Source organism: Anguilla anguilla, chromosome 11 (genome assembly GCF_013347855.1).
Source record: "Anguilla anguilla isolate fAngAng1 chromosome 11, fAngAng1.pri, whole genome shotgun sequence".
NCBI classification, from domain to species: domain Eukaryota; kingdom Metazoa; phylum Chordata; class Actinopteri; order Anguilliformes; family Anguillidae; genus Anguilla; species Anguilla anguilla.
In genome coordinates, this window is record NC_049211.1 from 32,197,278 (window position 1) to 32,212,219 (window position 14,942).

Consider the following 14,942-nt stretch of genomic DNA (forward strand, 5'->3'; position numbering starts at 1 on the left):
CAGGCCAGCGAAGGGCTGGACTTCGCGGACACCTACGGCCGTGGTGTTGTCATCACCGGCCTGCCGTTCCCGCCCATGATGGACCCGAAAGTCATTCTGAAGATGCAGTACCTCGACGAAATGTGCAGAAAGGCTCTGGGTGGAGTCAGGGTAAAGAGTGATTCACTTTGGACTTGCCCCCTTACTGTTTGTCCTTCATCATCATCATCATCAGCATCATCATTATTATTATTAGGTGCTGGGGCCCTATTTTTTTCTTTCGATTTGTATTATTTTTCTGCCCTAAAAGTGTTTGCACAGCAAAAACTACATCGTAGAGAAACCAAATTTGGCAGGTAGGTTCACATTCCCACCCACTACTCAGGATAAAAAAAATGAAAAATAAGAACTTAGATAGTGGTGCTGTAAGACAAAGCTATCGTTTTTGGGCTATAACTTTTGAACCGTTTGGCTTTATTCTCAAGATTATTCTTTCCTCAGATTCCCTGATTCATAACAAGCACTTTCCATAAGGACCCACAAAGTGCGCCATATTGGATTTTCTGCAGCATTTTTACCTTTTTTGAAAAACGCTTTCAAAAAACGCTTCTTCTACAGATTTGCACAAATTGGTGTATAGGCCTGATTCTCACAAAAATTGATACCTATCATCGTGAAGAAGGTTCAAGGAGGTGCATAAAATTTGGTTTTGCTTTGTCAATAGGATAATAATACCATTACTTATGAACAAAATTACCGATCTGCTTGAAATTTGCTGTTTCCAAAAAGTGTTGCCTCCAATATTGTAGTAGCCTGCAAAACTTTCTGAAAATTGGCCAATAGGAGGCGATAAATAAAAAAAATAAAAAGTTACATCAAAACACTCAACGCTGCAGTAAGCTAACAACTTGCATTTCAGCCGGGCTTATGATAAGAATGCTTATAAATCCCAAAGCATTTCACATAGTCCTATGCAATGAACATAATGACAAAATATGGTGACATATTTCACCAAACTTTCAAGGATGACCAATGTTGACATCTGAGATAGACACAATAACATTTGGATATACACATACACAGGGCATAAAACACTAACATGCAATGCTATTCGAATTTTGGACGAACAGGCCTCCGTGTCCCCAGTTGCTAATGCAATTAAATAATTACTGAGGTTTCCTGATAACATTCAGCATTTCCTACAGGAAGTGTACTGTTATCAAGTATACTGGAAGTATGCTTCTTTATTTCCAGAGATAGGATAACTGCTCATTTAGCCATCAGCAGCTTGATTCATGTGAATTTAACTGATTCTTGAGTAAGTTTTCAAATTCAAGTCACATTTTTTGAAATATGCGTGCTGTTCTGTTTTTTGTCTTGGTTACAGTATTCCTTTCTTCATTGTCATAAAAATTTCAATAGGTTGTTTTACAATCCATTTTTAATTTCAAAGTGAAAATCACTGATGGATACTTGTCTGTTATGGGCTTCCTTTCCGGCACAGACAGTGGATGTCCGTGTCTCTTTTTAGAATGTAATTGTAGTTACGGTTACCATGCAGGAAGGTTACCATGGCAGTGACATTTTGCCTCGTCAGTTTTATTGAGCCATTTGACAGCACCTTTTGTGCCGCTTCATTCCAGATAAGTCTCCTTTCCACTAGATGTGGGTTGAAGTCATTGTGTGTTTGCGTGCGGGTGGTAAATGTCTTTGCGTGGGTGTGGGTGTTCAGTATTTGTCCGGGCAGGAGTGGTACCGACAGCAGGCGTCCCGGGCAGTGAACCAAGCCATCGGCAGGGTGATCCGGCATTGCAGCGATTACGGGGCCATTTTCCTGTGCGATCACAGGTCAGGACCCCTCTGCACGCCCTCCACCCGTCCCCCCCCCCCGCTTCCCCTAACCCAGCTCCACCTCCGCTCACTACCGCCACCTCCACCCGCACCCGCACACTACCGCACTCTCCACAGGTGCTCGCTGCCGAAACCTCCCTCCCCCCTCGCTCGCTGCTGCACCCCCCGCAGGCTCCGACTTACCGCAGCCTCCACAGGTGCTCACTACCGCAGTACTGGGCCATGGCCCGATCTCTCTGTTTTAATGCAACCCTATCACGGCAAACTTACAAGCGCACGATTGCGTTAAGAACAATTAGTGGCCCGGCTTTTCAATCGCATAGCAGCAGGACTTGGTTTTGCTTTGTTTCTCAGCCCGTTTTCTGTTACGCTCTTCACCATCGAATCAAGTCATCCATTTTTTAATAGTTATAAATAAAATATAAAATAAAACCCATGCTATGATTATTCAGTATTTTTGAAAATCCTGAAAGCAAAATGCTTCGATAACCACCTACAGGAAAATGTGACTATTAGAAACAAAAATGGAGTCAAGAATAGTTATTTGTCATTTTGGAAAAATGCGAATCATGTAATCAACATGAATTGACATTTTAACCAATCAGCAGTGTGACTGTTTAGAGCCGATCAGAAGCAAACTTCAAGCGAATATTCAAACGGGATGGATGCGTTGTGTCACACCGGCTCTGTAAGGGTTGCTATGAGGATGGTCATTGTCTCAAATTGTGTAACTGATTGCCTTGAGAAGTTTATGAAATTGTGGGACGCTGATGATGATTAGCCGAGCGGTAAGGGTTGCTGTCTGCTGTCGCTGGAAAAATGAACGCCTTTCCTCTGACATTTTTCGCTCAGGTTTAAGAGTGCCGATGCTCGCTCTCAGCTGCCTTCGTGGGTGAAGCCGCACCTCCGTTCGGACGAGAAGTTCGGAAACGTGGTCCGCGACGTCGCGCAGTTCTTCAGAGTCGCTCAGAAACTGGTACGTAATGTTTCCGTAGATTCGTCGGTGACTAATGTGATGGGTAGCGCACTGTTTTTATTCCATGAAAAGCCCTTAAGATAACACCCGATGTTAAAGGGTTTCAGCAGTCCCCAGCATCAACATTTCCGGGCTGTTTTCCTATGACTCACGTGTACTGTGTTTTGAAAGAGGAAGAACAAAGGAGCAGATGGCTATTTTTTTGCGTGTAGTAGACAAAATCTTAACAAATGCAGAAATGGATCGTCGACATATATTCCCGCACGTCAGTGACATCTCAACTCACACTGCTTTGAATTTTTGATCACACGACAGGCCGTATGAACCGTATTAGGCAGTAGGCTGCTTTCTTCATTACTCAGCAGGACGTCTGGTGTGCAGGATCTTTCCTGGCTCAAAGTAGGGCATGGTGGTGACTTGACTGTGACTGCAGTTGGTCTGCCCCCTCGACTCCCTGTCTCTCTCTATATTTAGCTACATTTAGAATGTAAGGTTCTGTAACGACTTCTAGAGGTCACCATGTGCATTGAGATGCGGGCTAGAAAACCATGAAACACGTGGCAAAATGTTACATTTTTTGAAAGTTTACCCAAGTGGCCGAATTAGGGGGAAATATAGCCTATACCAGTGGTCTCCAACCCTGGTCCTGGAGAGCTACGGGATCTGCTGGTTTTCATAGTGACTCTGCACTTCGTGAATCAATTAGAGCAGTTGATTACGCACATAACTCAACTCACCTGGTGTCTTGGGTCTCAATTGGGTGCTGATTTTAAGGTGAAAACAAAAACCAGCAGACGCTGTAGCTCTCCAGGACCAGGGTTGGAGACCACTGGCCTATACTGAAGGATTATCATATTGTAGGGGGTCATTGTACAGGAGTAGTGATATTTGGAATTTCAACATGTCTTGAAATGCATCTCATTTTTGTCACTCAAAGCAAAAGGGTACAATATTTTGGTTAGCAGAACGAGGGGGAAATATTTTTTCACACAGAGAGTGGTCAATGTGTGGAATAGCTTGCCTGGACATGTAGTGGCAGGAGGCAGAAACACTGGGGGTATTCAAGGCCCGGCTTGATACAGTGTTAGATACTATCTAGCTTTTAGGTAAACTAAGCATTAAGTACAGTTTAGTGGTAGGAATAGACGAGCAGTGTTGGGCTGAATGGCCTGTTCTCGTCTTACGTTATGTTATGTAATATTAACCTTTTTTAACTGAATGAAAAAACCACTTGGGTGGCCCAACTAAGGCATTTCAATGCAGGAAAAACCGTGGCGTGACTAATAAGTCACGTTGGACTTCTGGTTGAGTGACTAATATACAGATGAAAAGGAAACCCCTGTGAGGTGTTACCGGTTTGTTGGCTTGCTGTAGGTTAACCCCGGTTATGGCTTACTTGCACAAGCATGAAGTGCGTGGGTCTGAGCTCAGTGTACATCCATGTTGCGCAGAGACCCCCACCGGAGAAGAAGGCCGTGGCGGCCGGCCGCGGGGCCGCGTGGTCCTCGGAAGCCGGGGCCTCCAGCAGCGGGTCCCCCAGTGGTGGGTCCCACCAGCCCTGCCCTACTCTTCTCAGCTCTTTCATGCCCAAGGCCAAAGCACTGGACTCCCACGTCCCCAGCCTGAAGAAACGCAGGCTCGGTAAGTACCTCCAGTATAAGCGCTTCCCCCAGTGTGTACCCCGAGTATAAGCGCTTCCCCCAGTGTGTACCCCAAGTATAAGCGCTTCCCCTAGTGTGTACCCCGAGTATAAGCGCTTCCCCCAGTGTGTACCCCGAGTATAAGCGCTTCCCCTAGTGTGTACCCCGAGTATAAGCGCTTCCCCCAGTGTGTACCCCGAGTATAAGCGCTTCCCCCAGTGTGTACCCCGAGTATAAGTGCTTCCCCCATTAGGTACCCCCATATTAAGCACACCCCCCAGTTTAAGTGCAGCCCTGTGGGGGTACCCTGAGTTTAATTGCATCCCCTAGTGTGTACCTCAAGTTTAAGCGCCTCCCCGAGTAGATATCCCCAATTTAAGTGCAGCCCCCAGTAGGTACCCCAGTTTAAGCGCATCCCACAGTAGGTGCCCCCCATTTTAAGTGCAGCCCCAGTAGGTACCTTGAGTTTAAGCACAGCCCCCAGTAGGTACTCCAGTTTAAGCACAGCCCCCAGTAGGTACCCCAGTTTAAGCATAGCCCCCAGTAGGTACCCCAGTTTAAGCACAGCCCCCTGTAGGTACCTCAGTTTAAGCACAGCTGGCAGTAAGTACTCCCAGTTTAAACGCAGCCCCCAAAGTGTACCCCAAGTTTAAGCACAGCCCCCAGTAGGTACCCCCTGTATAAGCGCCGCCCCCACTGTGTACAAACATACAATCAGATTTAATTATTGACTGTGCTTACGTTTCCACAAAAGAACAGTCTTATCTGAGTTTTTTCTTTGATACAAATCTACGTGAGTTTGGAGACGTATGTAAAGGCATACGCAGAAGAGATGTCTATTTAGAGTGTTTGATATTTATGCAAAGTCAATTTCAGTAGTTACTTTAAAAACGAAATGTTAATGTAAGTATTATTATTATATCAATTTTAAATAGGATGTTGATTTAACTACATTAAATCAACTAACATATTCTAAATAACCTCACATTTTTCACTAGTTTTTATTTCTTAGTTTTCCATTTTCATTTCAGTTTAGTTTTAGTTTTAAGTGCAGATTTGCTGGTTTTAATTTAGTTTGTTTTTTCAAAAACTGATTTTTATATTTATTTCAGTTTAGGATAAGATTTTTCACTATTTTTCGCATAGTTTTCGAAAATAACCTAAGTGCAACACATATGGTTCATTTTGTTCATTGATAAGTGTTTTATGATGTTGATGATTGATAATGATATATAAAGGCCCATAACCAGGTAGCCCAACCCACATCTTTAGCAATGGCATATTTGCTGCTAGAGTTGGGTCGGTTTCCGGTTTTGCTGGTCCAGTCCGGTGTACAAGCTTAAACCGGTTTGATTTTATGCGAACTGACTGAACCGGCATTTGTCATTATGGCAAATTAAAAAGTAGCCTACATCAGCAATATGTGCCGACGATGCTAAATCCAACTTGTATTGCATTAGTAATAAGCAATATGGCAATGTGATTAACATAATATTATGTTTGTTTATACAATGGCTTGGCTGAATACTCGATTCTGATTGGTCCAAGGATGGGCATTAATTCTCAGTTAAGGGACACCTCGGCCTTTTAACAGTTCTAAAATCAATGCGCTTCAAAATCCAGCATTCTGAAGCAGTTAAAACAGCAACATTATTCTTTCGATTTTGAATTGTTGTTACGTACCCTTCCCGTTCCAATGTCCAATTTCGCAATTGATGGCAACGTTGAATCACGGTGCTAGTCACTGGCTTTATTTAGGGTTGCCAGATGTCCCACAAAATTACGGAATCGTCCCTCATTTGGACAGTAGAATAAGCATTCCGTATTTTACTTGTGGCTACCGGACGCATTTTCCTTTGTATCTTTGTCAACGATTGCATTTATAGTAACCGCTGTTCTGAATATAATAAAGCATGCCGTGAGACCATTTTTGCCTAAAACCCAGCTGAATTTTAATACTGGCTAGGTGACAAGTGACAGCAAACCTATCATAAAGCTAGCTGGCATTCAAGCCCGAGTCTTGGGAAAACGCTATGTCTGCATGACCGCACCATTATAAAAAGCACAACAGAGCCATGGAAATGAATTTGATTGAGTTATGGTTTCATGCAGTTTTCTTAAATAATGCAATGACAAAAATGACCAAAATTGGTGTTAATTGTATGGTATAAAAATAGAAGGAACTATTTTTTCCTGATTTTCATAAATTAACGACTAGAGTTTTTGCTTAACGGTGCAAATAGAACTACCAACGAGAGTTTTGCTTGACAACGGTAAAATAATATGCCCAAATGGCTGTGGAAGAATATTTCAATTTCAGCTGATTAAGTCGATAAAAATCAATAAATATTAAAGTAACCTTATTGGTAACCCGTTGTATAAGTGGAATAACGTGCAACACCTAGTGGTAAAATGTGGTAGTACCGGTCCGGTCCCGTATTTGGCTTAATATCAAACCGGTTTGAATATTTTTACATCGGTCCAACCCTATTTGCTGCTTTTGGACTACTCGGCTAATTGTGCGTTGCAGAGAGAGCATGTCTTTAGGGACTCGAAATCTAGCCCTGAAATTATCCTCCATTACGACTGACGTTAAATACTCCAGCGTTTTTCCCGAAGACCTAGCAGCTTATCGTTTCTAACACCCACCTTAGGCAGAGAATGTGACACAGTGCCCCCTAGTGGACCATGTGAACAGCACGTAGAGTAGTGTCAGTGTGACACAGTGCCCTCTGGTGGACGAGGTCAGCAGCACATAGAATAGCATCAATGCGGCACAGTGCCCCCTGGTATACAACAAGGGCACGGCGCAGGGCAGCGGTTCTCCTGCTCCCACTTAGCGCTCGCACTCTTGTTAAGACGACCAGGCGACGGGGGGCGGAACGGCCCGGCTCTGCATCCAGTACGAGGCGGATATGGACGACCGGAGGAAGCCGACAGGTCTCCTGGACGCCCTGGAGGACAGCGACAGGACCAGGCGGGACGACAGGGACCACCTGCCGGGTGAGGAGAAGGTGGGAGCTTTATTAGCACTTCGTTCTCCGTGTGTATTTTTTTCACTTTATTGAGACCGAGGGGAATCGGAGAGGGTTGCGGAGAGAGGTGCCATCACAGTACAGTAAGCGCCGTGGTGGGGGATCAAACCCTGTGTAAAATGCAATAAAATGATACGGTTTATGGTTTCCTTTTATAGAAAATCCTCCCCCCCTTTCATTTGCAAACGAGTACGTGGTGATGTCATAAATATGCAAACGGCGGTATGACATCATTTAGGGTCTTCTAGTGAGTTTTTGAGCTGTGTTAGCTACTTTGCGTGGGGAGAGTGGCAGCACTGCCCTGTATTCTGGACTGCTAACGGTCTCTGTTTTATTTTGGGTAAGCTTAGTGTTTGCTACTAGACCCCCTGCCTTGACGGTCACCAACACAAAGCCAATTTTTTAAATTTCTCCCCTGGGTTTCACTGTACAAATTTTTTTTTTACCAAGCTAGATGGAAATTTGTACACTGACCGATAATAATGTTTTTCTTTAAACCAAAATGCGAATACATTTATGGTCTTATGTTCATATTTTTTTATAATTATTTTGAACTATATAATGCATATAATGGTATGTGTTTAGAAGTTGTATAACCTAACAAGGTGCCTTTCACTAAGAAACCCAGTTTAACAGGTTGAAACCGAACAGCTGCAGGTGTGCTCTAGGAATGTAATAACTTTGGGAATGTGGAAACGTTAATTAATTTTGCCGGAATCCCCGCATGCCTCTTCTGCCTTTCCCGTAAGGAGTCCTTTCCTTTCACTTTCAATTGTGGTTGAGCGTAGATAGAAACCTGTGGTGTTTACCAACACGCACATCTGCGTTCGGACGTCACTCGGAGCAGAGTCCGAATCGAAACCGTCTGACCTCCGCGCTACGCGCCCCTCGAGTCATTTCCTCCTCATAACTGTAAATAGCCTGTAATAAAAATCCCTGTTGGGTTGGTCAGGGCGTTCTGGGACTGCGTTTACAGGAAGTGCAGAGCAGGAGTAACAGGAAGTCTTCTGGCAGCTTGGTTTGCACTCTGGAGGGGTTTTTGTTTTCCTGAAACGTTGCCGAGATCTTCCCAGCAGAGCGATGATAACGTTAGGTACACACAGGTCTTTGTACCTTTCACAGATAGCTTGCAGTCTACCTTAAGTTCCTGTCCAAACTTTGCATGTACACCAAGCCCAGATTGTGGAATCTAATTTTGGAGCCAGGAAACCCCAGAAATTCCAGTCTATGTCAAGAAGGAAAATAAATTTCCTGCTTGGCGAAATTTGTGATTCCTGTTTCAATGCGTGTTACCACTCAGGTGCGTGTGTGCTGTTGCCTTGCATTCATTAAACCGTGGTGTCTTTAACCAGATACACGTTTCTTTGGGACATTTCAAATTATTTATTTTATTATTATTTGCACATCACAAGTGATTTAAAAGCACAGCTGCTAACCCTCAACCGTGTAACATGACATTTTATTTAACCCCTCGGCAGAAAGACACGGAAGTGTCAGCTGTCTCGGTTTTTAGAGTATCACCTTTGAGAAGCAGACAGTATAATAACCCGCTCTGTGTAACCATAGGAATGTGTCTGTTCTTTATCCCTGATTCCCCCCTCCACAAACATAAAAAGGAAACCCCCCGCGACAGGGATACAAAAAGTGTTCTGGAATTTTCTTTCAGAGTCACCGTGCGGCTACTGACGCACAAAGATCACGTTCCTTTTGAATTCAAGTGCAGTCTGTGGCATTTAATTCAAAACACTGGTTGAAAATGTCTGTGTAGATAATGGCTGTTGAGGCCTGATAGTTGTCCAGATCTACATTTTTAGTTTCAAGTGGAAACCAACGCGGTGCGATTTTGTTCCATGGAAATTATGTGAAGTTCCTGGAAAGGAATACTTCTGTTGTTGAAAGTAGGAGTAAACTTACGGGGTTTTTTTTAGATATTCTGTAGCCTGAGCTTGATTGCCTCCTAACATATTCATGTCTAGTCTCTTTATAAACTAGTCAGAACCATGGATCTTTTGATAATGGTGTCAATTCTTATCCCTGCTCCCAACAACATGAGGCAACTTTTATATGTACATTTGTTTGCGTTCAGATAAGACAGTCCGTGTGTGACCTCGCTCTCCATCTTACTCAGTGTAGCCACATCTGCACCCCCTCTCCCTCTCAGCTATCTCCCCCTCTCCTCTTTGAACGACATTAAAATTCTCTTTTCTTTACTTATCATCAATTTTTGGGTACTTAACATTAGGCCATTAACATCTGTTGCAGAGACATTCTGGGGTTGATCTGGTTTTCTTGTACTTCTTGGGAAGAACAAGCTGTTGATTGGTATTTTCTTTCAAGAATTTCTTCTGTGGCTGTACAGTGCCTTCGGAAAGTATTCAGACCCCTTCACTTTTTCCACATTTTGTTACGTTACAGCCTTATTCTAAAATGGATTACATTCATTTTTATTCTCATGAATCTACACACAATACCCCATAATGACAAAGCGAAAGCAGGTTTTTAGAAATTTTTGCAGGGGTCTGAATACTTTCTGAAAGCACTGTAACTTGTCTGTCTGTATCAGTAATTGTTTTTTCTCTTAAGGTAGTTAACCGTTGACGTTGTATACTTGTTGAAACTTAAATCTCTTAATTTTAATCAGGTTGTGTGTTGTACATTTTGATAACGGTTGATCCAACAAGTTGCTATGCCTATTAACACATTTGCCAATTTAATTGATAATTGGTATCTTTTATAATAATTTTCTAATCAAGTACATTTATTTTACATGTTGGATAAGTAAGGGGTTTTATCTGTTGATACACTTCTATTATTCAACAGTTAAAAACCCCTCACTTTCCACTTTATCCAGAGTGCCGGATGTTAAATGGGGCTGTTAGCTGTTAAAACCGCTGGGTTCAGGAATTAAACCCATTTTACTTAAGCCTCGCTTCTCTGACTGAAGTGAATAAAAATTTTTTTGTTCACTAATTTTATACTGCACAGCTAAGGTCACTGAGGCAGTGATCCTTTTCATTTGACTCATTATTACATGCCATTATTACTATTATTATTTTGTGCTGGGATATTAATAGAGTCAACATTGTTCATGCTTTGTAAATGTCGTTTTTCACGCTAGCCAACATTCTTGTAGCATGTTGGCACTTGCCCCACTATAGCTACTACACAAAAGGCCTCGTTCCAGAATTTTCCCACCCGAAAAAAGAATTCTCGTGTCATGGGAATGCCATCTCAAGCGCCGAGGCGCTGTTTGGAATGCGCCCCACGTGGAGGATTACGCGCGCGTAACGAACCTGCGAAGCGGCACGTTTCACAACCCAGGTCATGGGTTTTTTTGTTTGTTTTTTTTTTTGTTTTGGTTGGGCTGGCTTCCTTCTGCACAGGCGAGCCGGCTGTCCACCCTCTCCCTGCAGCACGACAAACGGCTGGACGACGAATCGCGGGGCGGAAGGCGCAAAATCCGATTGGTCCAGGAGCCGGTAAGCGCGCGGAGGTCCCCTGCTGGAGGCCTGTTCCGTAAATGTCTTCCCCCCCCACCCACTCGTGTTCCCTGTGAAAACGTCACGCGCTTGTTGCTTGAGGCACAGCGTGGTCGTTTCTTTGTCAGTGTTTCTTCTCAAAAAGACTAGTGACACATGACACTTATGGGAAGAACTGAGGCAGTCCTGGTGATTGACCTCCCCTGTTAAGTGGCTTTTTTTGATTTAAGAAGTTCCTCTTTTTGTCTTCCTCAGAAAGCTTCAGTGGTGGAGGAAAATGTTCTCTTTTAGAGAATGCTATTCTGGTAACAACTTCAAATTAGCAATGCTCAGTGGCAAAAGCACATCCTTCTAGAATAATGAAGTGGTAAAGCGAGTTTTTTTCAGGGTTACATTTACATTTTTAGCCATTTAACCGACACCCTTTCTAGAATGACTTGCACAGTATACGTTCCTACACACAATCCCATTATTGCAGCTGGATCTTTAATGAAAGTGCTCAGAAACCTGTAATATCAAAGAGGGGAATTTAAGTGATAGAAATGATCCGCAGAGTGGTGATAGTTAGTCAGTCCAGGTATAGTCTGAAGAGATGCGTCTTCAGCCCATGGCCGAAGATAGGCAATGAGGAAGTGCTTTGTAGAAGATCAGGGAGAGCTAGGGTGGAGAACTTCCTTCTACAAAGTCAACAGTATTAACTCATTTGCCTGTTCCTGTTGCATCTGTCCCAGTGGTCTACCAGTTTGCTTAAAGTCTTGGAAACAATGTGTATGGATTGCTTGTTGCATGGTTCACCAGCAAGCAGCCTTACTCACTCTGGAACAGAGTCCTTAAATTCTCTCAGGTTAGTCTTTTGGACAGTGCTGATGTCATACGTGTATTTTTCGGGTACCAAAACTTGACTTGCTTATGTTGCTTATGTTGCAGGCATTTAGCAGATGCTCTTATCCAGAGCGACTTACACAACTCTGCAGTTATACAGAGGCATAACTGATTTACATTCATCATTTTGTGAACTTTTTTTAACCCTCCAAGATCCAGCGTTTTCAGGCACCCTAGAGACACCATTTTTGCCAAATATCAATTTTGAACAACATTTCCCAGTTCTGTGCTAATTTTTAGCAACATAGCCTATTTGTTGTGAGAACTTTTCAACTGTTACACAGTGCTTACAGCACACACCACATGCTTGAAGTAGAGAAATTACCACCAATATTTTTTTATTGGGATGCCAAATGTGTGCAGTACATGCAAACAATCAATTTAAGTACAAAAAAACAATGTATGTCTTTGAGACCATTTTGACCAACATTGGGAGTCCCAGTCATGTGTGAATTTGCAGGCGATATGCTAAAACTGGTGTCTGTAATTATGAGCATTTTACAGTGGCTTGTAGTTTATTTAATGCTTGTATAATTGTGTTAGGCTGTTGGTCACCCCCCCCCCCCCCCCCCCACCCCACTCCCCCTTTTAAAATACAGAAATGATAGTATTAGCCCTCCATTTTACAATAGTTGTAGTGCGTTTTCAGCTTGTGTCATTGTGTTAGGTAGTTGGAGGGTGACCAACACTCCCCCCTCCCCTTTGCAAACTTAATGTTTCTGACTCTTAGGACAATTTTGATCGCTAGTTATCAAAAACATTTTGATAAGACCCATAAAGGTGACCAGAGGTCAATGCCTCTGAGTAGGCCATATCTCCTCAATGCAATGTCTGATTTTGTTCAAACTTGACTTGTTATTGGATGGTACAGAACACTTCTCAAGAGTGACTGGTCATCCCTTTTTTGTACTTTCTTGTCCAGACAGGAAATAAGCAGATCTCCTTAGTGCTTTGTTTAATTGCAATAAAACTTAAGATATGTGTTAGGGATAAAAACACAGAGCATCTCGGCATTCTCTGTTGGACCCTTCCATTAGCAGCACCATGTGGCTACATTTAATAACATTCACACAACCTTTTCCTCTATTGCTGCGGAACCTTCGCTAATTTGTCACTCTCTTCATCCAGGGTTGGATACTTGTAGAACTTGCAAGGGGTGCTGTTATGCTTAGCACCCGTAATTGCTGCTTGAAGCCATATTACTTTTAGCTGTTAAGTTATAGGTTTTGCTAAAATAACTGAATTGTGAAAAAACTTTCTCAGAGAGTGTGGCTTTAAGTTCTTTTTTTTTTTTTTGTCGGGGTAGAATCATTAATTAGTATTATTGTGTTAAACGTGTGGTAAATTACATGATGGGCAGGTGAGTTAGTACCTGTTAATGGAAATGAGGTGGACAATGTATTTTTGAGAAACAAGTCGAGAACTCTTAGCTCTTCTCATATGGACTTGGTAGGGGTACCCCAGGGTCAGTACTTGGTCTCCTTCAATTTTGTTGATTGGCAAACTGTCGACAGCCAAGCGAGTTTATTGAAGTGACCTTTAAAATTACAGTGACATTGAAACACTGAAATGCTTTTTAAATGTTCCCTGTGTGGGTGTGTGTGCGCCAGAGATTAATTTTGCTTTATTCCGAAGGTCACAATGCTGTTTTTGTATCTTCCCTCAGAACAAAATGCTTCCTCAAAGTTCTCAAGAGGACACCAAAGCAGAAAAGGCCAAATTGCTTATTGCGGCAATGAAGCGGTCACTAAGTCAGGTGAACTCCCACAAAATCCTGGAGGCCCTGCAGACCTACAAGAGGACGGACGACCTGGACCAGCTTCTGCTGGTGTTGGTGGAGCTGTTCACGAAAGATGCAAACACTCACATCCTTCTGAGAGGTGAGTGTCAGTTCCACGCAAAGCAGAAGTGAGATGACCAAAGAGAGGAAGTGACTTGCCTTCCACCCCTTTGTGACACATTCAAAGTTCGGGTAAAAGTCATTTGCACATTGCTAGGCTTTGGAGATTTTTTATAAACACTAGATATGTAGCTTACTCTCCCAATGAGATAATAATTATGATAATTAGATATTTTGTTAAATTAGGGGTTCCCAGACTCCCTTGTTTTCATTCCAGAGACAATTGCAACCCCTGAATTGTAACAAATTAATTGTTTAACTCTGTCGAGTTAGTATCTATTTTATGTCTATCTATGGATTTACCCTCAAGGCCGCAAATTAACTTGCCATGTTCACATCCCTGGATTTTCCACCAGTCAGATCAGCTGGTGGCCGGGCTGCCAGGTGCCCCAGTCCTATCACAGATATGGGTTTCTGTGTGCGATGGGCCCCATGGGCCGACGCCAGGTCCTGAATCAGCCGCTTGTTGTGTGGAGTTATTGCCACATGGCTTTGTCATGGGGTGGAGGGGGGTGCTGCTGTTGGGCTATTCCATCTGCGGGTGAATTGTAGTCCTGTGTCGGGCACGACTGTGACAGGCTCCATGTGGCTGACACACACTGACTGGATGATACACACGACTCGCTAACTGTTCCACTGAGGAGGCGGCTCCCGCCACCCTCAACAGCAGTAACAGTGTTTGACCACTAGAAGGCGAAAAGTAATCTCCGCTGTTTTAAACTGTCCTTTCAGAGTTCTACCAGTTCATTCAGCCTCACCACAAGAAGCGGTATGATGAGACGTGCCGGGAGCTGACTGGGATTGGGTGTGGCTACAAGCCGGAGCACTCTCTGTCCAAAGCGCAGAAGGACAAGCTAATGCATCAGAGTGATACCAGTGTACTTATCAGGAGCGTGCACGTCTCTGACACGCCCTCTTATGAGGAGCGTGCAGGTAAGTGACACACCTTCTTATCAGGAGTCATTTTAATTTCTATATAGACTGTACTTGACATCAAAAGTTAGATGCACTGTGAATATCATTTGAATATCATCCTCTATTTGTAATCTTTGTTAATCAAATCAGATCGGAGCCTTTCTTATACATACAATGCAGGAATGTCCACCAGTGAAAAGATTCTGGCAGGATGTTGGAAAGTATGTGTTCCAACATATTGGTTCACTTTGGTTCACTGGTTTTAAACATTGATACAGATGAGAT

General features: G+C 43.1%; 1 protein-coding gene across 3 annotated transcripts in view; it reads left to right on the forward strand.

Moving 5' to 3' along the window:
- Positions 1-14,942, forward strand: part of rtel1 (regulator of telomere elongation helicase 1) — a 47,502-nt gene that overhangs the window by 24,245 nt on the left and 8,315 nt on the right. For 2 of the 3 annotated variants that reach the window (XM_035382150.1, XM_035382151.1), the window contains 8 exons: positions 4-150; positions 1,712-1,827; positions 2,683-2,806; positions 4,258-4,447; positions 7,306-7,460; positions 10,865-10,960; positions 13,509-13,722; positions 14,475-14,675. In XM_035382150.1, coding sequence (XP_035238041.1) covers positions 4-150; positions 1,712-1,827; positions 2,683-2,806; positions 4,258-4,447; positions 7,306-7,460; positions 10,865-10,960; positions 13,509-13,722; positions 14,475-14,675 — 1,243 coding nt within the window. The remainder of the gene's footprint in view (positions 1-3; positions 151-1,711; positions 1,828-2,682; positions 2,807-4,257; positions 4,448-7,305; positions 7,461-10,864; positions 10,961-13,508; positions 13,723-14,474; positions 14,676-14,942) is intronic. The other variant, XM_035382152.1, reaches the window with a different exon arrangement.